Source organism: Athalia rosae, chromosome 6 (assembly GCF_917208135.1).
Source record: "Athalia rosae chromosome 6, iyAthRosa1.1, whole genome shotgun sequence".
Classification (NCBI taxonomy): domain Eukaryota; kingdom Metazoa; phylum Arthropoda; class Insecta; order Hymenoptera; family Athaliidae; genus Athalia; species Athalia rosae.
This window is the reverse complement of record NC_064031.1, coordinates 1453122-1480564: the sequence shown is the minus strand read 5'-3', so window position 1 is coordinate 1480564 and position 27443 is coordinate 1453122. Positions and strand designations below refer to the sequence as shown.

The following is a 27443-nucleotide window of genomic DNA, read 5'->3' as shown; positions in this document are numbered from 1 at the left end:
TTTATTTATCGTAATTAATTAATAACCTAGTTAATTATTTTCTATTTTAAATTATTCTCATTATTATTCATACGTAGTATATATATTATATATTTAAGTTATGGTATTTAGGTACTATACATATACATATGTATACGCATATTTATATTCTTTAACGACTATATATATTCATAATATTTACACTAATCTAAAAAATGAAACTAAAAAGAAAAAAAGTCGGAAAAATTTTCTTTTCCAAAAGAACAAAAATTACTCTACACTGCCGATACATGTACACCGCGACTTATGGCACTTTGATTATTTATTTGTTCGTTAGTTAACATGTCTAGGCAAACTTGAATCAATATTCTTGGTATTTATATTCTTTGATTAATTTTTGTTCGTTTTTTACTTTTTCGTTTCTACGTATCATTTGTCGTATATTTACAGTGAAGTTTTGATGCGAAACATACTGCATGCATAATAGTTTAGCATTCAATGAGAATTGATCGAGAATGGGGATAATTTTTTTCTTTCTCTCTCTCTCTTTGAAATTCCGATCTCCGTGTTCCTCTTATTTCTAATTCAGTTCTTACCGACAATTTGCTGAAAAAGTCCATTTTTCCATCCCTCCGTTCCGCAATTCTAAAGAAACCAATTTGCTGCGACGAATAGGTGATTAGCAATGATTAAAAATCGTCCGAATAATCAATACTCGCGACCAGCACGAGTTTATCGTCGTCGTTCGTCATCCGAAATGACCGAATTTTGGAGGAAGCGTTTTCTCTCTTCCTCTCCACTTCCGTCTTCCACGTCGAAGACTCTCAATTTCTAATGACTCCAAAGCAGAGCTGGGCTCGCTAAGTGGTCGGGCTTTGCAACGAACGTCAGTGAACGAATTGGTGGTGTACTTCGTGATGATGTTGATGAGAAGCCAGGGGGGGTGTGCCACTTATCGTACCCGAACCGTGCGAAACACTGTGAATAGTTTGAACGATCGGACCCGGACTGTACTGTTGGGTGTCCACAATGACGCTCGTGTAACCGGCGGACCCGGTCGCCGCCGTCGTCTCCAAATGCTCAAGCGAGTGGTGGTGGTGGTGGTTGTGATGATGGTGGTGATGAGGATGATGGGAGTGCGCGTGGGGATGACCCAATCTCGGATTGTGATGACCCGGGTAGGCGGACGCCGCGTTCTCCTGGTGGGCGACGCCCGTCGGCGTCGACGTCGCCGAGTAACTGTTGTTGTTGTTGTTGTTGTTGAAACCGCAGCTCGGGAACATTATCGTTCCGTCGCCCTGTACGCTCGCCGAGGAGGCGGAAGACGAGTCCAGGATGTTGTGGTGGCCCACGTAACCGGGCGGAAGGGACGAGTGCAGACCCAGAGGACTGGGCATGTGGCTGTCCGAGGCGTCCGAACTGCCGCAAGAACTTGAAGACGCTGAGAACGGCCGTTGCTGATGCTGCTGCTGGGTCTGCTGGGCGACTTGGGGCTGCTGCTGGTTGTTCTGCTGAGGGCTGTGCTGCTGCTGCTGGATCGTCGTCGACGCCGGGTGGTGGACCAGGTGAGAATGCTGTTGCTGCTGGTGATGCGGCATCGAGGGAAGGGGGTCGTGGTGCATGCCTGACGACCGGAACCCGAGAAAGGGGGAGAAATGGGGGGAAACGAAGGTCAGTGATTCGTTTCTCTTAGGGTGAGAATTATTCGCAAAAAGGCAAAAAAAAAACACTGGGCAGGACTCACCTCCGTATTGGTAGAACAGTTCGGCCGGATAGTAGGATCCTTCCTCGTGGCTGCCGGGATTCTGGGGGTTGTAAGAATTGGACAAGTAATGAACGTGACTAGTTTGTTGTCCCGGTACGAATTCCGCCCCCGAGTATCCCGAGCTGTCGCCGTACTCCGTGTCCGGTGGTTCGTTCACCCTTCCCGAAGTCCTGTAGGGCGGACTGGGGCTCTGCTCGAGCTGATCGAGATCCGTCGTGCCCGTTGCCGCACCCGTAGACTGCGCGGCCGACGAATTCGATCCGGATATCGTCGCGGCCGACTGGCAGCTGCCACCCGACGACAGTTTCTGCTCGGAATTCAGCACCAGGTCCGATGCTTCGAGGTCGGACAGCACGTAGTTCACCGATACTATACAGTGCGGCCTGGAACTCCTCGAATTGTGAACTATCGTTGCGTAACTCTGCATCCAAACCCAACCCCCGGACCTCGTGAGGAAACGGTAGTACCTCGTCGTCACCTGACCTTTGTACAGCACTGTGAGAAATCCAAAAAAAAAAGGGAAGAAAAGTCGCGATCAGACCACCTGAAAATCGTCCTCAACCAGATTTGCTTCCGGTTCTGTTCCTTCCATTATATTCGTTAAAAGTGGGAAGCACGGAGGGGGTGTGAAATGGACGCGTACCTATGTGTGTAAGGTAGTTACACGCGGTTGTGGTGCATGCCGGGTATCGGCGAGGTACGAGGGGGTGATATTAGGGGCATTATTTCAACTACCCGCGGGAAACGACAAGTCTGTTCAAACAACGATAGCGCTCTATATACATACATACGTATATGTATACACAGTTCCTTCGAATCGGAGAGCGTAGGCGCCACTCCTGCTCCCGTTTCCACCCCTGACGCCGGTCGCTACTGCGGTTCTAACCGGCGCTGCATATATTTTTCAATCGATAATTTACACCCGTTATAAAACACGTGGGACAACAACGACCGGTGCAAGGTATTCACGGATATGTTATTACATATAGTGTACATAGAACGATGGAAAATGAAAATAAGGGAAACAAGAAGGACTTTTCGCCGTACGATTCGGCAGAGGATCCTAAGTTTCTTGCTCTCGTATCCGCCGTGACAAGAGTGGAGAAGAAAAAAATCGAAGAATGGAGAAAGTTTGCGCGGGTGGTGAAAAAAATTGCCATATTGGGTGGACGGCGATACGAAAAAAAGTCGAGAAAAATCCCGAAACCGGAGAGAGCTTTTTAACTCGACCGTGTACACGAGTATATACCTCATGCTCTCGTTAGTTTGTCGTATGTATACGAAGTAAAACGTCAGCTGTTTTAACACAATGCTTTACTTCAAGTATTATTTCACCCTGCTGGAAAATATGAAGTTTTGCAGTAGGTGCGGAGTGTGAGTTATAGAGGTACTCTTCAAGTCTTGGCGACGTCAAAATGTTGAGATAAAAGCGCCGCGTTAGAATTATACACGTGTACGTGTATTACCCGTGCAGAGACGCGCCCGATGACTCTTCATCGTATCTCGTACGCCGGTATGAAGCAGAAAAGGAGGAAAAAACAACCCCGACCGTCGCGCGCCCTCGCAACGTCGTGTTCGAAAAAAGAAAAAAACACACAAAAAAAAAAGGAGAACGAAGGAGAACACGGGAGGTTTCGAAAAGGATCTTTATTCCTTCCTTACGATTATCGCCGCAAGACTTACGTATTTGGTGGGCGTATCTCATCTGCATGACGTCGCATCCGTGCACGTAGTGGTACAGAGTTTTTTCTATGAGATCCTGAGGTTCGTAGCCCGTCAACTGAGCGACCCTGAAAACGAAGGATTACAGATACGCCGTGAGATTTTTTCGGGCGAGAAAAATTAAAGGAGCAAACGTAGAAACGTTCGATCACCTCGCGTCCAGGAATATCAGTTTCAGGTCCAGGGAGGCACGAAACATGAACATGTTGTGGTGTAATTTTATTTCCGTAACCGAACTCGGGGGTAACGAATGTCCCACGGCTACCAAGCCGACATTTTGAATGCCGGTCTCCTCGTATTCCGGACCCCCGGCCCCGCTGAGGCTGAACTGTTTCACCTTCAAATAACCCGAGCAATGGATCACCTGAAACGGAGGAACGAAAAGTGACTTTGTTGTTCGGTAGGGGCGAACTCGCCCCGAAAACTGGAGGCGAACTTCGCCTCCGCGCACCTAATTGGGGGTTGAGCGAATATTTTTTCTCCATTCGAAAAGCAAAAGGAAACCAACGGGACAAAATAGTATCAAGGATGGGGCCACTCGAGACGCGGTGCATGGGATGCACTCGACGAGTATAGATTTATGTAAATACATAGCCGACGTGCGTGTACGTATACCGTGTACGTATGTGCAGTATACATTGGAAAGTCCGATATGAGGGTATATAATAATAAGTGTACCCCGTGTAAAGTAAAGTGCGCGCATAGACAGGGGTGAAAGAATTGTTTTTTTTTAATTTTTTTTCTCCTCTTCTTTCTTTCTTTTAAAGGACGTATGCTCACGCGTAGAATTATGCATAGTAAATTAACAATTCTTTTTTAATTGAATAATTAATACAATACACATGTATACAGGTCCCCCTTGCAGGTTCGTTTTCAAAGGGGTAGCTTCCTTTTTGCATTTACTTTCCACCTTTTCTATCTCGTTCCTTTTTTTACTTTTCGTTTCCGACGAGTGCAGTCGACAAATTTGTTAATCAAATAACCTTGTTACACACACGCCTAACCCTGTGACGTGCAATTTCACGTTGTCCTCTCTGTATAAAAATAAGCGACTCGACCGAAAAACGGAAAAAAATATAAGCAAAGGGAATACAAAATTGCAGAAGAACCAAAAAAAAAAAAATCCGGGATACCAAAAGCTGCGACATTTCGGGGTCCGGAGTGGCGTCTCTCCGCAGATATTTTTCCACGGGGGTTTTTTCGCCCTCAATTAAATCCCTCAGACCTAACCTGACCCAACGTTACTACCCAACGGGGCACAGACACGAGGCACGAGTCGCGGGTATTCCACGCTCAATTACACTTTGATTACGCGAGGCCTCGGGGTCCGATAGAAAAAGAGGGAAAATAAAAAGTAAAACGCACCGCGAGGGGAGTGCGTGGCAAGCGTGTGCACGGGGAAGTTGAAACGATTTTTTTTTTTTTTCTACTCCTTTTTCTTATACGGTGCAGCGCGAGAATGTCGTCTGCTTTGTAGAACCCCTCCGCGCCTGTACGTACGTACAGTAGGGGTGAGAAGGCAGAAAGCCAACTACCTCACTCTTTGTCCTTTAAGTGCCATAGAAAAACTACCCCCCTTAGCTTAACTAACAGCTTAGAGGTAGGAAAAGGGGGCAAAAGAAACGAGGAAGAGTTTGACGGATGGAAAGAGACCTCGGTAATGTACAGTCGATGAAATTAAGTTCGTCGCACCGCACGCGTGTACAGATTGCGTAGGGGTTGAAAGCAGCCCGTAGCCTTACATACGTGAGCGTGTGGGAGGTATAACGCGGGGTAGGGAAGACATAAAGGGATCTTAACTACGCGGTAGCTAGCTGGTGGGCGAAATCATAGGTGCGGCTCCGTCGGAGCTTAAGCTATTTGCTAAACAAATCCTCTCGCGATTCGAGGGTCCCCGTTAAAGTAGTCAACGTTACCGAGGGATTTGGCGAGAGCGAGGCGAAGAATCGCTCGCGGTATACGCATTCGGCTAATTAACGGCGTAATCGAAACCCCGAAGCAATATGCGGTCGTAATCCGATGTTTGCACGTTACGTGCGACACGTGGTCGTGTCTGCTCCACGGTAGAGATGTGCTTTCGATTTTTCGAATTTTTATCGCAGGAGAGAATGGAAACGATGCGGTGAAATCGGCTCCGAGTTGCGTACGAAATGACGCGCGATATATCTACCTGGTGGTCGTTCGGATCGTCGTAGGAAAAACGCACGTGACCATCACAATGCCACCCCTGCTTACCCGGCTGCCCCCCTCGCCGCCGCGCTTATCTTTATTTATGTATTTTTATTCGTTTTACGATTTCCTGTTGCGGATGGACGGGTGGCTTCTGTTATGCTAATCATCTAATCGCGAGGATTTTTTTTTGCCTCCTCCTTCAGTCTTCCTCCTCGTTTTTATTGTCGTTCATTTTTCACATTGCTTATTTCGAACGGTCACAAAAAGGTTCGTTGTTCCGCCGCCGCAAATATTAGATTCCATTTTTTGGACACCGGAGGCGGTAAATCGCTGTATAAACTCATAATCGATCCCAGATACCCCCCGAGTAACCGGGCGTTAAATTTTTTCCAGTTTCCTTTTTTATTGATTCCTCAAAAAAAAAAAAAACGCACTCACCTTGTATCCGGCCGTCGTGAGTCCGGCGTTTCTTTTGGCCAGCACGCATTTCATCCGCAGGAAAAATGCCCGTTCCAGCTCTATGTCTCCCCTGGGATTCGGGGGTGGTAAACTGAGTCCGTTGGGGGACGCCGCCAAATGGCCGAGACTCAGGACGGCCTCCATTTCTTGGTGGTCCGCGGGGTGGATGTATTCGTAAATGCTGTTCCCGGTCAATTCCACCTATAAAATAAAAAAATCGGGGAGGAATTATTAGTGGAAACAAAATGGTGGGGTGAAAAATGAGAGGAGAAGAAGAAGAGGAGGGCGACGTTGTGCGCTTTTGATTTTTCATTTCGTCAAGTCCTCTTTTTCTTTCTCTTTTTCTCGATTGAAGAATAAATTAGGGGATATCTCCGACCTGGGACAGTCCTAAATGCACGCTCGCCGTTTCACTGATGTACATTATTTTGCCATCGGGAGCGACCACGAAGATGAAGCCGTCTAGAGTCTGGAAAAAAGGAGAAAGATTCTTGAGTCTTTTTTTCTTCTGTTTGAGAAATTTGAGAGCGAAAAGAAAGCAGGAAATCGATGATCGATCGGAATCTCGACCGTTTGAAACTTCGTTATCGAAAAACCGCTGTATTTCGCTTTCATTGATTTACTCGTGCAAATTTTTCGGCTTTTCTATTTACTTGCAAAAGATGGGAGCCAAGTTCCTTTATCGCAGCCTCCCTCGAATTCGTCGCCGGAGGTGCTGCGCCCCAAGCGTCTCCGAGACCTGAAAATGAAATTTTCAATTTTTCACCGTCTGAAATTATTCGAAAACTTCTGCACTCGAACTTAGGATCGGGGGAGAAGTTTTTCCAAAACGTAGAGAAATTTTGGAAGCTAGTGCGGAGCAACACGCGGCTGAAAAATGAGGGAAAGAAGGGGGGCTGCGAAATATGTACATGTGACGAACTCGAGTCCTCTGCAGCAGCAGCAGCAGCAGCGACTTGTATAACGCAAGTAGTTCGTGTTCCCGCATTAATTAGTTTTGATATTAGCGGCGACGCGTTCGCTCGGTAGCTCGAGTTGTTCGCGGCGAAAACTTTTCTATGTACGTACTGTACATATTCGTACATACCCTATGCGATATAGAGTGAACACCAGAACTGCCACCGATACACCGATGCTGTTGCGACTTGTGTGTACATATGCTTGTGTTATGTACATATTATGTGAGTTTTGCTGCACGTACACGCGCGAATCAATCGCTGAAGAATCTGCACCGCGCGGTGATCAATGACGAGTTATTCGTTAGACTGATGGGATACCATAAAACGCGAACTATTGTAACATTACGATTTAGCTGATCGCTATATAGCTTTATAAATGTTACGTGATATCAGTATCGTAATCCCATGTGTCGCCGTTGGATGTATGAGCTCAAAAAACCGAAATAGTCAACTAATGTGGATCTACGAATTTTTCCCATCGAGATATCTGAATTCTTCTGCTCCGAAGAGCGAAAAATTGATGATTACTCGATCGATTTGATAAATAGATCAATTTGGCTTTCAGATTTGGATTCCTGAGCTGATTATACGTGAGATCACTCTTGAAGAACCAAACAAAAATTCGATTTTTGAGCAAAAAATAAATCATTGTTTTAATTTGGTTTAATATGCTTTTCTTACGTATTTTGACCTCAGGAATCCGAATCTGAAAGAAGAATTGATCTATCTCTAAAATTGACCGAGTTATCGCCAATTTTCAGCTTTTTGGGGTCAAAAATTAAAAATTGATTTTTTATTCTTTCTTAATGTAATTTGAGCTCAGGAATCCGAATCTGGGAGAAAAATTGATCTATCTGCAAAAATGACCGAGTTATCCCCATTTTTTCGCATTTTTTGGCATAAATTTGAGGATATCTCGAAGGGAAAAAATCGTAGCTCGATTTGGACAACGGATTCGTGTTCCTGAGGTCAAAATACATAAGAAAAGTGCCATACGATCAATTTTAAAAAATAAAAATTTTTGGTCAAAATTTGAAAAAATCGTAAGGGGTACCCCTTGGAAAAATCTCAAATTTTGGGCAAAAATTTTTATTTTTAAAAATTGATCGTATGGCACTTTTCTTATGTATTTTGACCTCAGGAACACGAATCCGTTGTCCAAATTGAGCTACGATTTTTTCCCTTCGAGATATCTCCATTTTTATGGTAAAAAATGCGAAAAATTGGGGATAACTCGGTCATTTTTGCAGATAGATCAATTTTTCTCCCAGATTCGGATTCCTGAGCTCAAATTACATAAGGAAAGCATAAAAAAACAATTTTTAATTTTTGACCCCAAAAAGCTGAAAATTGGCTATAACTCGGTCAATTTTAGAGATAGATCAATTCTTCTTTCAGATTCGGATTCCTGAGGTCAAAATACGTAAGAAAAGCATATTAAACTCAATTAAAACAATGATTTATTTTTTGCTCAAAAATCGATTTTTTGTTTGGTTCTTCAAGAGTGATCTCACGTATAATCAGCTCAGGAATCCAAATCTGAAAGCCAAATTGATCTATTTATCAAATCGATCGAGTAATCATCAATTATTCGCTGTTGGGAGCAGAAAAATTATAAGACACATCGAGTGGTTTTAGTCGTAGACCCACTTTGCTTCATCGCATTTATGTGTGGAGCGAAATATTCGAACGAATTTCTCGATTTAACAGCAAACCCGAGCTTAACTGGAGTCAGCGCAGCCAGCAGCGTAGCGGTTTGTTGTGGGGCGTCACCTCTGCTCAGCTCCCAAGGTGACGTCTCACAACAAAGCGCTACGCTGCTTATGTATTTTAACTTAAGGAACACGATTCCGTTGGTCAAATTGAGCTACGAATTTTTCTGCTGGAGACATCTCAATTTTTCTGCTCTAAAGATTGAAAAATTCGCGATAACTCGTTCAATTTGATAGATAAATCAATTTAGTTCGTGAATTCGAGATCAAAATATTCAAGAAAATCATAGAACACCTTGAGAGAAAATAACGTCAAATTCTGGCCCCAATTTTGAGAAAAATCCGACAGCTGAAGTTCTGAATATATTCCGATAAAAATCTCTCGCGATCGGTATATGAATTTAATACGATTCTGTCGATCGTGGGAGATCGTATAGAAAAGAAAAAACGTATTTCAATATCAATCAAATAAAATATCGACCTAAGAAAAAAGTAAAAGAAAAATTCTTTGATATCGGTTACCCGATAATCCTTGAAAAGTATACAGCAGGACGTTATCTCGTTGATGAAAAAAGAAACCACTCTACTTTTTGTCAGTTTGATTTTTTTCCCCTCCTTTTTTTTCCTCAATTCAGAGGGTGCGACGCGACGTCCTTCTTTCCAAGAGGGATGTAGCCACTCGAAATATAAATCGCGCCAGGGTTTCGAAGATCAGGTGGTTCGATGTATGTAATAAAATGCATCGTGTACATATAGGTGCGCCATTGTAACGTTACGGTATATAGTCTGCGCATATATTACATACTGTCTCGTTTTCTGTCCGTGCATGAGAAAAAAAAAAATTAAAAAACTGTAAAAGAAAACGGGTGGCCCCCATGGTTTGCTTACAAAGCATACCGGGCCTACAACAATGCACTAAGTGCACAATCACACCCATCTCATCCGATATTATTTGCCCTTTGCGAGAATCTCTAGTGTCCCCCCTGCCCCCCCTCTTCCGTCCTTTCTTCCCTTCCTCCCTACCCTCCTTTTTTTTTTTTTGTTTTCTTTTTTATATTTCACTGGGTGTGTAACGTCGCAGGACAGCGAGCCCTTGAATTTTGAACGATTCTATATCGATAAATTTGTATGTTCGTCAAATCGTAGCGGTTATTGTAATTGCGATAGGGAAGTAAACGACGGAGTGGAAAGTAATAAATTTTTACTTACCGTCGGGAAAAACGTGCCTCATTTTTAGGTAGCTCGTTGTCAGTCTGATTATACTGGCTTTGTCAAGTTGTGATGTGATGGCCGCCGGAAGCGGAAGGAGTTTTGCCAGTTCAAAGAACTCTTGGTTTTCTTTCTCCCGACGAAACCGCGCAGCGTTTTTGCTTTTTTCCTTCATTACAACTTCTTGAGGACCGGATGCCAAGCTCGCTCCAGTCACGTTCAACGTAATATCGTTGGCGCAATTCTTCTTATCCGTTATTATACCAACGTTTTCGTTACTCTCGCCGCCGATCTTGTTCTTCTTTATATTGTCGTTGTTGTTGTTGTTTATGTTGTTGTAATTGTTGATGTTGTTGTTGTTGTTGTTGTTGTTGTTACTGCCGAATATTTTACTATCGCGAATTTGCGAATTCGATAAGTCCTCCTCCTTGGTAAATGCACCGGGCGAATTTCTACCTGAAAATCAAAGCGAAAAATTTGTTTGGAAGCGTCTCAACCCCCTGGGAGGATCGAAATTCGAAAACAACCCCATTAAAGACCACCCTACTGTACATACATCCGTCGACAGAATAGGTTTTTCTCAGTTTTTGGTTTTGCCTCTAGCTAGCTCTGCTCTTTTTTTCATCCGTAACCTAGGCGTAAAATAATGACGAAGAGAAATAAAAAACGAAAAAGAAATCTCGGAGAACGGGAGAGGAGGGAGGGAAAAGAAACGATAACAATGCAAGGGAGGTCGCGGAGGACAGCGGAGGAAAGTGCGAAGCAAAGGTTACACGCTGCGGGGCTTTACGGTTTGTTGTATAACAATATTCGGAGGGACGTCGCCAAAAGGGCCATCCGCGTCGCTCGCAGAATCGCGTATCCTTATCCTCCGACGTCGTTAAAACGAGCATTCTAACGACGCGAGTGTCGCGCGAGCGACTGTATTATACGTAGCGAAGAGATCCTCGATCGTCCTGCCGCTCCTGCTCTTCCTTCGGGATACGCGTCTACGCGCTATGGAAATCACAACTGAATAATGGATACTCCTTGCATCCTCTCGAATATTTATTCATTCCCACCTACGCGTATCCCCGTCATCTCGACGATGATTGTAATTATCGAACGTCCAAATGAATATTGAAATCTTGTTTTTGCTGTACAACATTTTTTTTCTCTCATTCGAACGGAGAAACGATAGCGCGTGTGATAGGATATTGAAAGTATAACTTAGTTAATCGGGAGCCCAACGATGCGAAAAGTTGGCAAAGAAAAAAAAAAATCCCAACGTTATTCTGTGCGCTTACTTTTTTTTTCTAAATTCATCATCCTCCACGGTTCGTTGTGTGTCATTTACGATTTATATATATATTTTAAAGAGTTGTGCAGCCGCATATATATATATAACAATATGTGTCACATAACTTTACGGATATGTGGAACGAGCGTATAGCGATTGTTTAAGAGGAGTCCAGTTATAACAACGTCGGTTGAATATATTTTCTTAAACAATGGTAGAAAGAAATAGTCACTCGAGGATAAGCGGGAGAGAAAATCAAAGAGAATTAAATGAAAAACTGATGAAAAATGCACATACTGTACGGTACATACGTACTGTATATCGGTGCCGCAGGTATAACGGGTTACCACGAAGCTATACAGAAATTCTTTTATAATATAATATAAAGCGTTCATACATGTGCGCCATACGTTCACGATCGTTTCGCGTTCTAGGAAAACTTATTAGTTTCGCAATTTCGCTATAATTAGTAAAACACATCGCTCATACGTATGTACACCTCACATTATAATCGTTGCACACGCGGGTCGTAGCGAGGAAAAAAATTTTGAACAAAAAAAAACGAATACAAAAACGAAGGCTAAAAAAAAAAAAAAAAAAACTTACCAGGGTGAAATTTTTTCGCTGCTGCGGCTAATTGCCTCCTCTTCCAACTATCGACGTACGGATTACTGTTCAAAATAGTTGAAGCTGAAGTTGTCGTCAATCGTCTATGATTTTCTATCATAGGTGCCATTTTTTTAATTCAATTAATATGATTACTACTGTTATTTTTTTATTGTCCAATTTATTCGTTGTGCACACGAAATTACATAATAAAAAGAAAGAAAAAAAAATGAAAGAAAGGTGGTCAAACAAATTATGGATGCAATCACCGAATTTAATTAAATTACTATAATTATATATATATTAATATTTCCACTGCATTTGGATGAAAAAATTTTCCCTGTATTTGTTTCGTTAATCAAATCACATTTATCATCGTTATTATTATTGTCATCGTTGTTCGTATTGTATTAATCGCAGAGACCGATAAATCCGACATTATACGTGGGGATGAAATATGTGGGACTTGCGTGGGTATATGAAAAAATTTAGGGGGTGGGGAGGGTGAGTCGACGAGGTATAGGAGAAAAAAACACTGGTGAAAAATTAAGGTGGTTGGATAAAGTTTTGTCACGTAAAACTTGTGGAGAAAGAAGAGAAGAGAAGAGGAAGAGGAAAAAAAAAAACTAAAAACAAGGAAGAATTTCGGTGCAGTAACGTACGGCGGCGGGTGTTAAAGTTCGCGCGTGGTTCAGGTTTTGAGAGTAAGAAACTGACTGTGATTTTACGTACGATTTCAGTTACCCCCATGTTGTCGCTCTCGTCATCCCCCAGCTGGGGGATAAAACTTGTATATCTGTAGGTATAACTTGTACTCGTGAAGGTAACACCCAACCACTTATAACACCCTTATTTTAAGCCCCACCCTTCCCGCAGGGTCAGCCTTGTACATACACCGGGAGAGAGGGACGTATTTATATATATACATATATGTATCTGCACTGGGTACGTACATTCATTTATATCCACGTAGAATACATGGCTCTATGTACCGTGAATATATGTATATACATATATATATTTATTAGGCTCCGAAGAGAAGAGAGGGATGAAGGGCGATTTTTACAACGACCTACGAGCTACGCGGGGACCGAGGGAAAGTCCCGAAGAGGAGCGGTGGATCGGATTGGAACGAAACGTAACGAAACGGAGGTTCCTGGATCCCGAAATCTGAATTCCGAACGCTCTACGACCATTCCACCAACCGCTGCTACCACTACCGACGCTCCGGTGGTGCGTAATTCGGACGCGCGGGTGGGAGGAAAATCAAAGGGAAAAATAGGAGAGGACGGAGAGAAAAAAAGGAAAAAGGCAACTGCTGGTGGCCGCACTGTTAACGTTGACGAGCTCGTCGGAAACGACGACCCCCCGCTGACTACGTCACGGCGTGCGTTAAACCCCAATGGTTGTGTCGGGGGTGAATTTCGGGGGGGGGGGCCTGGGAATTTTCTCAAATCCGCACGAACTCTTTCGCCTGATTTTTATTCGTCGTGTGCATCGATCATTCCTTTTCATCGCACTGCGTCGTCGATCTGCTTTATCCCGTTTATACCATTCGCTTTTTTGTTCTTCAAATTTTCGTAGTTTCGAGTTTTCGGTGAGAAAGTGAGTCGAAGTAGGTTCAGGTATAAACTACGCGTTTACATAAAAGTATTGAGCTTGTCTCTTAATGCAAACCATGTGTTGCACCTTATTACAATAAAGGTACGAGGTAGGTGCGAACCGAGGTGCTGGTGCTGCGGGCTAACGGTTATTACTTATAAATATATTTAGGTTTGGGAAAATCTGGAGAACACGTGTTCACTGAGTAAGGTGCACTGCACGGCTACGGGTGCGTACCTATGTACATACGCTACCCCGTAGAAAAAGATGAAAATACAGGGAAGAGTCGTATACAATACACAGTGACAAGAAAAACTATATTTTCCAGTTGTCTCATACTTCGGCTCGAACCGGCTGCAGGTAACAATTTTTCACCCCACGTGTTACCGTGTATTAAAATTCGGAAATCGTTCCCTTATTTCTTTCCACGTGTAGCTCTGCGCACCTTACATTTAGCACACCTGCGGTTAATTTGCTTTTACTGTATCTTTCGTTTTTAAAAATTCCCCGCACTCGCGTCGAGGAGGGAAAATAAGAGGGAGGAGACGGCGGGGACGGGGGTGGCATTGACCTATAAAACGTCATTCGACCCGATTCGTTTCAGATTAATAATAACAAGGACGACGACGACAATTTCGTCGAAGTTCGGGTCAGGTTGGAAGTTCGCTCCTCCGGGAACGTGATTATTGTAACCGTAATTTTTCAACGCGCCTGGGGAATCCCGCCCTATAATTTCTGAATTTCGAAAATTTAAACCGAATCTCTAGACCGTGAAAAGACCGTGGGGGTTTTTCGAAAATTTCGCCACTGCTGGTGCAGTGCGATTATGGCGGCCCACCGGGGTCGTAATATAATACCTGTCTTCGCTCTGTGTTTTCCCAAGTGTTAAAACCTGCTGCTGATGGTTTTGCTGGTTGAAATTCATTTTTGTGAACATAAATTATATTGCCATTATTAACCACCGTAATGTCCTCAAATTCTATGCCGATTGTAACAACATTTCTCACGCACCACTGAGATAAATCTCTTTATCTGTTCTCTCGCCACGGAATCAACGCAAAATTTAATGCAGGTTTTCAAAAAAGTCAGTCATCCATTGTCGACCGAATGACAAATTTTTTTCGTCTCCTACTTCTCCATTGATTTTTCTAAAATTTTAAACAATTTCATTCCTTTTTTTCGACGCTTTGTCGAACGTATCCGGGTCCATCCGTCTCAGTTTCAGCTACCTACTGTGTGTACGTCTGAAAACGCGGGGCGAAATAAATTTTAAAATATACGAGCGGGCGGATCGTCGATCATGATTTTTCATGCGGTTCGTGACTACCTCAATAAGTTCCAAAAACCAAAATTCCGGCACGAGGCACGACTGGGCAACCACCGAACGGCTTATAACTTCCTCTCTTTCTCCTCCTATTTTTTTTCCTCCTTTTCTTTTTTGTGTAATACATATAAGCGCGTACACTATACGTGTTACACGGTATTCGGTGCACCGGGATCGCGGCTGTTTTGCTAAAACACATTTCCGCCCCGCCCGCTATTCTTGCGGTATTCCGAGAGACGCCGAAAATAAGGGTGGAAAAGAAAAAAAACTGTCCTATTTTCTTTTTCCCAAAAATATTCAATAATGGTAAATATGTACATCGTATACAAACGAAGGCTTTATGTACTTGTACGACGGGGTATGCACGTCGCGATACGTATGTCTACATAGGCATGTGACCGTGCATCTAATTTTTATGTTCCTTTTCCATCATGTAGGTCAGGAATTTCCGAGGGACGAATTCTCCTGTGACAAATTTTTTTCTTCTCTCCTGCCCTTTCCTTTTCTTTCGTTCGTCTTTCGGTGCACCGCGTTGAATAAATTTAAACGAAGAGAAAGAGAAATTGAATTGAAGAAAATCATAAAAGTGAATCAATTTTTTGATTAATGAATCGAAAGAGAAGAAAAAAAAAAAAAAATAATCAAAGAAAAAGAGAAATAAAGGCAGACGTTAGAAAATTTTGTAACAATACTTATGAATTACGTTTTGTAGCCGTACGCGTTAGGTTCCTCATCGCGGAACTGTGACGTAAGATTATACAGCCAAGGCCTAAATTATTAGCATACTTCGTGTCCCAGCATCCCTTGCGCAGTTTATGTCTTCCGAAGAGAAAAAGAGGACGGGGTGGATGAAGCGGTGAGGTCGGAGGTCGGAGGTCGCAGGGCCAAGGGACGAGGACTGAGGGCGGAGGGCGGAGAACAGAAAACGGAAATCTGAAAACGGAAGACGACGTATACAGCGAGCTGTTACACGGATATTTCCGTCCGTGTACAACGACACGGCCCATCGTACTAAAAGAACAAACATCCGAATAAGCCCTTTCTTCTCCTATTCGGAAGCTGAGAAATCCAATTTACTGTTTGCTGTCGACTCCTCCCTCTCCGCCACTCCGCGATATAGAAACGCGTATTAAGACGAGCTATAAATCCAATAATAATCTAGAAGCGTCTCCACGTTTCGGGGAAACAACCCCCGGACCCGATATCCACTTAATTTTGCCACGTACGGATACATATTGTATGTACGGAAATTTTGAAGTTTTTTCACACTCGCGGGTAGGAGGGGAAAAAATCGAATGAAAAAAGAAAACCCTCTCAATCGCGATTCCCCTCGTTGTTGTTATTGTTTATCGTTATCATTCGACGTGCAATTCGCGAATGACGTGTTCATATATACGTATAAATTTATATACATATATATACGCACACGATGCGTTGAATTTTGCAACGGTTGATCACATTCGAGTATATCCGGGGGATTTACGCTATGAAAACATGGAACAAACGTGGGCGAGATTTTTCTAAATAATCTCTGCAAATATTGGCCGTTTATATATGAACCTATCTATACATTATACATATACATACGTAAATATCGAGTACGTATATATATCTGCACAGATCGTATTTTGTGTTTGTTCAAAAATAGTAGGTACATCGGTGGCAGAGACACAGAAATACATGTACATTAGGGTGGTCCTTAACAGGGTTGTTTTCGAATTTCAATTCTCCCAGGAGTTTCAAATAAATTTGAAGAAATTCCCTGATAATCTGAGCTTTCAATATCAACTCTAAGATAGTCCGCATTGCCACCGAAATTTCTTGTTGAAATAGCATGAGAATAACATGTTTGTCCTCTGAAGTGTTACAGGTCATTGACGAATATATAGAGAATTATGGAAATAACACTTCTTCCTCTCATTGACATTAATCTGGATCGGACGAACGAGTCTCGTGTAATTTAATTTTCTTACAGGACCCCGACCTCCGTATGTAACAACGATTCTTGACACCGGTATATACATGGTATACATATACATACGCTGACGCGACGGGAGAAAAATAAATAAAAGGAGAAGTAAAAAACTTCAGGTTATGCTGACCGTACAAAACATAATCTTAAAGGCTTCTTAAATTTATATATGCACGTGCAATGTGCAGGTTGCAGTATAGATGTGCATATGTGGCATTTGGTATATGCCTGCAACTATATTTACTGGGTATTATACACATAGTCTGAGTTCAACTTCGACTAAAATATATATACGGTGTACGATTGTACGTGGCCATTTGTGTGACGCAAGGTTTTTTTTTTTTTCTCTTCTAAAATAGAAAAAGTGTGTAAACTATTTGCCCGTACACGCATATACAGAATCATTTGTAAGTTTCAATAAGTCGTCGACCATATTTCAAAAAGCTCGAGTAGTTATATACCCAGGTACGTACATAGGTAAAGTAGCGACTGAAACAATAATCGACATGTAAAACCTTGAGTAGAAAATTTTTATGTGCAACAAAATAACGAAAGAGAAGAAAAAAAAAAATAAAAAATTACAACAGGTACACGTTTATAGGTCTCCGGTGTAACCTGAAGCTAAAACTAATTGCAAGTAAATTATCATAAATATTGTACTTTTTACTCTCGTTTCTTGTTTCAAAAAATTTCTTCCCTCGGTTCGGTTTTTCTGTTTTATTTTTTCTTACGGAAGGTCCGCAATGTCAATGTTTCCCAATCAACGATATCCACACATATCTATACGTATACTCTGAATACATGTGGTACAGTGCATACGGTTTGATCGGACGTCATCGTTGTTATTTTTCACGTCGCGTTGTTATTTACAATAACATTCGCTCGTGTAATCCAGCTGCACGTGTAAATGCTAAAAATATGTGTGCGTTGTTACACGGGCGATATATCTGAGATCGGAGAATACATCAGGATAGGTAAGGTGTAAAACGTTGCGGAATCCGCAGCAGCAACGTCGTCCGAGACGCGTGAGCTTTGGAAGGGGTGGAAAGCTGCGCTTGTCGTATACGACGTATAAACGTTACGTACGTTACGTACGGGGAACCCTGTGGGTAAGGTTGATGGGTTTGCCGGGGGTTTATTGATTACGAATTCGAGCCTCTGTTTAGACGCCTGGTACACGCGGTTTGAAACCCGACAACTGATCGCCGTATTGCTAGCCACCGGCAGCAGCTTATGCGGGATCATATATGTATATGCAGCACATGGCGAGGCACGAGTGAGGGACCGGCTGGACCAAATCCATAAATCGACCGAGTGTACGCCATAATTCGATACCGCATCGGAAATCAAATCGCCTGTGGGGGCAGGTAATTTTTGAAATCGCCACGAATCGATTCTTCTCGTTTTGTTTTTTTTTTTTTTTCTAGCAGATCGACATTTTTACGTATCAGAGAAATTGGGATTCGCTTTTCGCATCCCGATACGGCGTAGGCGAAGTACAAACGGGGCCCTCAAAGTGAGCAGCTTTATTATACATATACGTGTAACATCTGCAGCCTCGGGGATCTCGCTTCGAGGATCGATGATGAGGATAAAATTAAATCTGTAGTCCGGTTTTTGTGTGAGAGCGACACAAAAAAAAAAAAAAGCCTAAAAAGGGGGGGAAAAACAGCGATGTGGGGCAAGAGGGGAGACCGGGGTGGGTCGTGGGCGGGGGAGAAGGGAGAAGGGACCCTTAATGGGCCTGACAAATAACAATTAGTAAAAGGACAATCGGTGACAATCCCCGCGGTCCGTGTTATATACGGATATTCCATTATTTGTATACGTGTGAGAGGAGCGTGTATACGTATACACACCCCGAAAACCCCCCCGCAAGGGATATCGTCGAGATTCGGCGTCGACATCCCTTCGCGAATCAAACTTCCTACCCTCGTTTTATTCGATCCACCCTCGTCTCACTCCAGGACCTTCCAAACTTACACCCCGTGCGCCGTGTATTGTACAGCGGTACACAGTAAATGTCTATATGTGCGTATCTACACCGTTTCGCGACGACGTGGGCGAGCTAGGATGAAATCTCACCCCGTGAACTTAAACTAGACGACGACGACGGAACGACGACGATGAAAACGAGAAAGGAAAACGTAGAAATAAAGCGAGAAAAAGCATTAAAAAGGGGAACGCGAAAGGGTGAGCGGAAAAGGTGGTAGAAAAAATACCTAAGGGGATGCTGCGATATACGTGTGTTGTATACGGCAGGGTGAATGTATACCAGGTAGATATGTACAGAGGCACGTATATATATACTGCAGTACACGGTGAGAAACGAAGGGAGAGAAAATGAGGGTCCCACCCACGGGAGGAGCCCTTTAGTTTGCGCTACCCAACCTCGTGCAGCCCTTAGGGCCTCGCCACTTCACCCTGACGTTAAGTGTGACTGATCGGTGTATACCCGCCGCGTTGTACAACCGAATCCAAAATGGCGTTACCTAAACGTCGAATACACGTATGCAGATTTCCCTATGTATAACTTCGGGATCCGAAAATCTGAAGCCAACGGAACGACGGAATTTCCTTCTCCTCTTTCCATCTTTTTCCTCTATTCTTATCGAATTTTTATCCACATAGCTCGCGTTTATTAAACTACATCCTCCGCATATTACAGCGATACCGAAATGACGACATCGCGGATGTATCATATACATAAATGTAGGATGTTTTTACTACACACTTCGGGACGATGTTAACAATATATCCATGTGTATAATAATTATGCTCAGCTATTTTATCTCTTCAGGGACGATATATGTATATACAACGTGAGCAGTTATACATAATATTTCGTGCAAAAATGGATAATTTCATACGCGATTGCGGGTATTAGTCGTGTTTTCTTGAACGTCACGTTCCATATAATATATATTAATACATAAATATATGGATGTGGATATGTATAATATACATACACACATTCGCGAGCTCGCGTAATGACGTCACCTCTAATTTTTCGACCCGCATGCCACTAGCAGATAATATCCTAACACATGATCTACATACGCGCGCACAGGTACATAGGTGTTCGCGTATATTCAGCACCCTGTATACGACACGATCGTCGATATCGTATCATTTTTACGTATCGGAAATACGAAAAAAACTTCTATGCGCGCTCTAAGCTGCGGTAAATAAGTGGTAATGTACACGTGGTACATATGTGCGTGGGAGTAGATATATTTCACGCATTATCCGCCCAATATTATATGCCCGTGTCCATTCGTATACACACCTGTACACACGTGTGTATTTCGAATACCGCGGTATATTTGCTGGTTATTATCACCTCCACGCTTTTGACCTTTTGCGAACCTAGCGAACGACGTTTATTATCATCGTTATTCGCGCCCAGGTAACTCCGCACACTTAATCATTGCTTAATTACCCGCTAAATGTTCGCGGTGACGATGAAAATTTTTTACCTCTTTCACCGAGGAATCGTAGCGAAAAATTGTAATTCGAAAAAAAAAAAAAAAATCAATCAGATGCACTGCACCCGATAAAACGCGCACACATATTTACCCCGCTCGCATATACGAAATACATAGTTATGTACGTGTGCATGGTATATACAGTACGTTTAACGACGTATAGTGTATATGGTGTATGAGAGAAAAGAAGAATAAGAATAAGAATAAGAAGAAGAAGAAGAAGAAGAAGGGGTTGGAATGAGGGGGAGGAGGTGGGGAATTTATTGGCGTGCAGAAAAGAGACGTCGGTAAGGTTTTTTGAAGTTGGCTTGCGACTCCGCGACTTTTCTGCAGAACCTTCGGTGGATTCGTTTCGCCACTAAACTGCACACTACGTGAAGTTCGCGGAGCGTTTGTTGCATATGTGTTCTGCGAGCGTATAGCGTACGCGGTGGACGACTCTCCGAGGTGCGACCGGTAAAATAAGGACCGAAGTATAATATTATAGGTACGGACTAAAAGGTGCAGGGCGACCCCGTCCCACCTTGAGAAAAAAAATCCCTTGTCTAGACTCCGGCGAACCTTTCGCGTGCAGTATAACGTGTGTTATATACTCATATGTATTCCCCGAGAGATCGGATGCCGAGAAAACGTTATTATTGCTCAGCTGTTCTTTTATTCTCTGCGTCTCCTTGTTTTTCGTTCTTAAATTTATTTTATTTTATTTTATTTTATTTTTTTTTCACTCTCTTCGAAATTCGCAGCAGTCGCGGTGTTGTACCCGCGGTGTCGAAAACTCGGTGCCCTTTCAACCCCGCTTACGATACGTTTGAGTCTGAATTATTTTCTACGCCAAAAAATGGGGAGGGGGGAAAAAGAACTGAAATATTTCAACCTTGGACCCCGAGGAAGAATGAAAAGTAACGATAAGATGTCACAAAGATTTGTGAAATAAAATATGTTTCATGCTGAGTTTGCACTCATTGCAAGTTTTATACATTATGTATATCCGTGCATGTGTATCACACATAGTGACGTTATTGTATTTCAACATTCCTCTGTATAAGTATGCACGTTTAATTATCAAAATGAAATTAATTATTTTTGTTTATTCGATTATTTACTCACGTGCATACATATGGTCGTGCTTACTTCCTGTTTATACATAAAAATTAAAACAATTATTGCGACAGCGTGTTTTTGGATTTAAAAAATCGTTCTTTCATCTTTTACTGTAAGCTGAAAAACGATGGACGGTGTTCGATTTGTTGATTTAGAAATATTCAGGCACATTATACATACACGGGGTAAAATATAATTAGCCTCACTATAAAGCACGAACAATCATTTTTGTTTTTCTCATTGCAAACTTTTTTCTTTTCCATTTTTTGGAAAATTTACTTGAAACTATTTCTTACGATTATTTTGCGAATTGATACTAAATGCATGTAGCTACTTACGTTTCATTTTCTACACACATACGTACGCATTATACACATATGTATATGAGAAAAGTTCCTCTCGTAGCACACTGTACATATATACATTCGAAACGAACAAATTTTATTCCTCATTAGATTTGTTTTTTATCTCTCGATTTTTTCAATTCTTTTTTTTTTTATCACACGAAACTTTTTCTTCCCTCCGTACCAATTATGCGAAAGTTAGTTTTTTTTTTTTTTTTTAATGTATTTTTTAACCCCCCACACGTGGAGGAAACTTTTTTTCTTTTTTTTTATTACAATTCTGCCCGGAAGGAATAATTTTTATTATCACGATACGCGGTACGTAAAATGACGGATTATTCATAATACCTACTTTGATGGAGTAGAAATAAAAAAATGATAAAAAAATTCAACGAATGATCAACAAAAAATTCAATTAACATCGACGTCTGTATGAATTATATACTTATAGAGAAGGGAAAATTATTTGCTCTGCACAAGACGATCTTCAACAAAACTGAAGACTTCAACTTCTTGGGTCTGAAGTCTACATGGGCCTGCTGCAGGGGTGTCACGTATCCCCCCCCCCCTCCCCCATCCTGCTCTTAGTTATTTTTTTCTCTCCTCTCCCCCCCCCCCCCCCCCCCCCCCTCTTTCTTTCTCTCTCTCTCTGATTTTTTTCTCTTGCACTTTACCCACATGGGTACTACTCTGCAGTTTTACTTCTGAAAGCTCACATTATAACGTGTACATACACAGTGACGTATTTTTGAAACAACTCGCAAAATGAGTTGGTTTTTTTCAAATCTAAAATTCAAATTTTCTTTGCTTTCTCTTCTCTTCTCTCACACGAGCTTTGACGAATTGTTATACAAATGGATCAGAAATTAAAAGCGAAAAATTGGTAAAACTATAGCGACGAATTTCTTCTCCTTCTTCTTCTTGTTCTTCCTTTTTTTTCTTTTTGAGCCAACATCCTATGTGGTCGTACAACAGATACCGAACTACCACCCAGCTGTGAAGGTAGTTAGTAGGTTTTGGGTGCCGAGTGTAGAAAAAGAAATATCAAATTTCGTGTTTCTACACATGTCGAAACGTTTAGTACTGTGAAATATATATATTTTCTTTTCGATTTTTGCAGGGCCGTGACCTCAGGCGTTGATGCTCTGCGGGACCAAATGAAAAATGAAAGAAGAAAAAATGAAGAGAAGGAAAAAAAATACCCTCCAAGATCAGCCGGTGCGATTTTACTTATAATTCGCTTCTTTCTCGAAGCAGATTCGAAAATATCTCATACGTACACCTGTTGCTCCAAATTTCAATGTTATGTATAAATTGAAGAATCATCGCGACGTCGTCGTTATATATTATTATATACGTGAGATTTATTGGGACATTTTTATTTGTGTTCTAATATTTTTCAGGAAACAATTAACAAAGGATTTCTTTGACGAGGCGTGAATATAACCAAGTACATAATCCATTTATACCTATTATACATATGTACAAATGCATGAATCGACGTACACATGTATCGGAAATCTATGTATTCGTAACGAACGTTATATGTGGTGCAGTTTGTTCGTGGCACGGAGTCCGAACTTATCTCGAATAAGAACGTTAAACGAAAGAAACGAAATAAAAAAGGAACTCTGAAACTAAAAATCAAAAACCACAAAACAAAAAAAAGAACCAAAAATAAAAAGAGTTCGGTGGACGCGCATATATTCCGTCGAACGTATAACGTAAGCTATAAGTATTTGAAATTTATGCTTTCCTGTGTTTATTGTTATTAATTTCCTTATTATAGTCTGGGTTCGGTCCAGTCCCTTATATAGGTACTATGTATAATACCCCCATGTGCTTCACGCATGTACACCTACAAGACTCCGTACTGTAGAAGGTTAATAAAGTCCTGCGAAGTTGAGAGAAGTCCGGACTTTTATCGCCGTTGACAGCAGCTGGCCCCAATGATTTATTATGTATATTTATATATTTATTTATAACTTACACGCATGTGTACGTACATACATAGGTATGGAGAAATTCGCAGCAGCTGTGACGTCGTGCGATTTAATATTTAAACGTAAAGGATTCGATTCGACGTGACGCTGTAGATTCGCTACTTCAGAAATTAATTTTGCATTTTTTATAATTATCCGTACTACGCTCATCTATATACTCTGCGTGGTATATATATATATATATATATGTGCATTGCGGGATTCACATACATCTGCAGCTTTTTTTGGTTGATGCAGTTTTTTTTTTTTTTTTCTTCTTCTTGTTTTTGCCGAATAAATTTTCTCTATACACTTTATACTTGAGAAAATTGCAGTTTACGCACGTACCAGGATGTTGTATGTATACGTATACAGTACATAAGCTATATATACATATATATAATATATATGTACGAACCTGCGGCAGTGCGAGAGTTCATTCAATTATATTTCGGAGCTATTATTGACGTTAAAAACTTATTCTATTATTAGATCTACCCTAGAATATTATAGTACTTTAGTCGTATATATTACAAAGTCCATGTACGCCTGTATAATCGCTTAGAAAAATCTCTGCACGAAAAAACAAAAAGGGAAAATGGTACGCTGTACAACAATCGTGGCGTTTCGAAAAAGAAGACACCCCTTTGTACGCCGATCGTTTCGAAGGAGAAGCTACCCCACCCTCACCCTCACCCCTTTACCGAAGACGTTCCAAAATAAGATTATATATTATACCGACAGTCAAACGCTGTGTATTCGGCAACTGAAATCAACGTCGTGTGTGTATTTCTATGCGCCTGTCTAAAAACACGTAAAAAAAGATTGAAAATACGCAACATAGTAATCCCCAGATTTAGTTCAACCCCAAATCTTAGGCGTACTTTATATGCGTGCACCCGCGACTCCAGAAAAGTACACGAGGAGGAGGAAGAACCAGCTGAGGGAAAAAAGGAAGCGTTCGAAGGGGGAAAAAAAAAAACGCAAAAAGTCAAGGTAGAATACAGTGAAACTTTGACTTTCGGGGCGGGTTGCCTGCCTGGCTGTGTAGTGTATACCTATATACCTAGTCGCAGGGGCGTTAATTTCGTTAAACATCCATCGGAAAAACACCCCACACGAGAAACTGGTCACGACGTACGTACGTGCGTCGCCTTAGACAAACGTCAACAGCTGGATAATCACGGGCATATCCCGTGCTTCGAGGTTGCGACTTCCCAAAGGTTATTTAGACGCGTCAATTTTACGGGGGTTGCTCGGAAAATTGGACTATAGGTGCGTGGCCAGTGAAGGATATTAACTTGTGAGAAGCGACAAAAAGAAGACTCGAAACTTTTGAGAATAAAATAATATGGGCATGTATAATTCGAGACACCCAAATACTCCACAGGGTAGGAGGTACCTTATTTACACACAAATTTTCTTTCCTTCGATGATAAACTTGATATTCGAATCGCTTGTGTTGCAGGTAGAGTAGAAAAAAAACGAAGAAGAGAAGTGAAAGTCTGTAGGGGTGGGCATCGGAGAGACGAGAAAAAAAAAGAAAAAAAAAAACCCGAAAGAAGAATGAGGAGACGATTTTATTTTCTTCTTGTATTCGATACGATGACGATGATGATTACACGGACCCGCCACTGTGCGGAAGAGGAGATTCTTCCTGCACTACTCGTATCCCATATGCGTATCATGCGGGTGATTTATATATCGAACACCTATGCGCGGTACGCAGGTAGGTATGTGCGTTGTATCCGATGTATTGTGAGATATTTTTTTTTCTCACGCGAAAAAAAGGGGGTTGAAATTTCATTGCGTGTAGATAGATTGTGTGTCGAATAGACAGCTCATCGGTGGCACGAGGAGATGAAAAAAAATTAAATAACGAAGGAAGATGTGAGAGGAGAGAAAAATTTGAACTTTTTTGATGTACATGATAATTAAACATGTGTGCGTTCGACCTGATTCGATATACATGTTTCTTTTGAAATGATATACTATACCAAATCCCAGTTTTCCATTGATTAATTTTCTTCGTGTATTCACTTACAAGTTTTGGTTTTTTGAACTTTTCTATTTTTCCCACGCTCAAAATTTAGATCTTTCATCCGTGTAAAAAGGTACCCAGAGAGATACAAACGATATACGTGTATCTAACGTTGACAGATCTATACTCTATCGATAGATTAATTCGACACTTATGTATTACGAGACGCGTACAGTGTATAAATATATACAGGGGGGGGTTGTTTCCACTGATGTATATCTTTTATGGCGTACGTTAAATTTTGATGTCTTGTAGGTATTGCTAAGCGAATACGGGAATTCTAGATGAAACTTCTAGGGACGATGTCGTACGATATCTGTGCCTCACGTGTGTCTTTTCCTTTTTTTCAAATCTCAAATCTCATTGTACCTATACTAGATCGGAGTCCTGCCTTCGTGAAAAAAAGATTTCTATTTCATTTACCAGCCTGCACCCGAACTTGGTTTTCCGCAATCTTAATAATATTATATAGTATACACGTGAATACGTACATAGGCACATATGTACATATTACATTACGTACGCGTCTCGGTCACGAAACATAAACTTTAATATAATTTCTGAAATAATAGCGTCGCTCTGCAACGCGCTGCAGCTGTGTATATACTTTTAATATTTATTACCTATATACAGGTGTACATATATGTACCTTCTATACCAAAGAAAATCAAAATAATATCGTATTTTAATCATATAAATATCATTAGTCGGGGCAATGATATTTTTCACGTATCAATATATTATAGGTTTTTGATAATCGTCACTTTTTTTCACTCAGTTTTTTTCGCTATCAAAAATTCATTGCATATATCTACGTAACACACATATACCTGTATACGTACGGATGATGAATAGTTCGGTTTGTGTTGGAACGGAAAAAAATTGAGATAAAAATGACGTTTATATCGACTACGTATATATGTATATACTATTATATAAACTATGCACTCTACGTACATAAATATGCTTATAGGTATTACACACGGGAATTCGTTGCGTCAGTATTATATGAAACGCGTAACTGCATTACGCGTATTATTACGGCTCTAAAATAGTTCTGCTCCGCAGTTCGATGTTATAAAATAGTTATTAGGTAATTTTCGAATATAAGTGCACCGGCGACACGCCGCACGCTGTACTATGGTGTAGAATAATTGGGCCGCAAGTTGGGTACATAGAATTGCAGTAAATATATTATATGTTAATGAACGACGTCACCGCGATTATCATCGTCAATTAGCATTGCTCATTAATTTTAGCCGAAATATAACGTGCGCGTACAGACAACTCTGCGGGCGCATCTGAATGATTTTGGAAAACTTTTCATTCGTAATTAATCAGTTAACTAAGTAATTGAGAAGATAATCAAACTATTGTATGATGTGTTTGGATGTATGCGTAAATTATACTGACCTGAGAATTCCGGTATAATTATTGCTGTTGCAGCGCTCTTGAAATCCAAGACAGTTGAGATGATTAAATTTCGCAGATGACGACGACGACGATGATGATGATCATGATAATTATACGATTGTGTATAGTGACGACACTGAGCTATACAGTTATCGCAACCCTATTACAATATACAGATTACATTTATAATTGCAACGATAATATTTTGTGTTATTACCGTCGGACTTTTCTCATTGCTTTACGATAAATTCAATATTATTTATTATACCTTTTTTTTCTCTTCTTTCCGATCGTTCTTCCATGTATCTGTTATA

At 41.3% G+C, this 27443-nt stretch overlaps 1 protein-coding gene across 2 annotated transcripts; it reads right to left on the bottom strand.

The window, feature by feature from the left end:
• Window positions 1–136: 136 nt before the first annotated feature.
• LOC105690679 (single-minded homolog 2) lies at window positions 137–27283 on the bottom strand. Of its 2 annotated transcripts, none has more exons than XM_025747163.2 (9): window positions 27130–27283; window positions 9978–10433; window positions 6751–6836; window positions 6477–6566; window positions 6077–6298; window positions 3619–3830; window positions 3428–3534; window positions 1724–2239; window positions 137–1603 (listed from the first exon to the last, which is right to left on the bottom strand). In XM_025747163.2, exons 2-9 carry the CDS (start codon window positions 10150–10152, stop codon window positions 867–869), a joined length of 2145 nt encoding a protein of 714 aa, XP_025602948.2. In that variant the 5' UTR covers window positions 10153–10433; window positions 27130–27283; the 3' UTR covers window positions 137–866. The 2 variants fall into 2 exon arrangements, with proteins under 2 accessions (XP_025602948.2, XP_048513570.1); XM_048657613.1 differs by lacking the exon at window positions 27130–27283 and adding an exon at window positions 11863–13302.
• Between the last annotated feature and the right edge of the window lie 160 nt (window positions 27284–27443).

Bases quoted from the DNA above. Each gene is read 5' to 3' on its own strand.
- LOC105690679 (XM_048657613.1), bottom strand. From the start codon at position 11,992: ATGGCACCTATGATAGAAAATCATAGACGATTGACGACAACTTCAGCT. The intron at 6,567-6,750 runs GTAAATAGAAAA...CCTTTTTTCCAG, and splicing joins TTGGCTCCCATCTTTTGCAA to ACTCTAGACGGCTTCATCTT. The intron at 6,299-6,476 runs GTCGGAGATATC...TTTATTTTATAG, and splicing joins TGCATTTAGGACTGTCCCAG to GTGGAATTGACCGGGAACAG.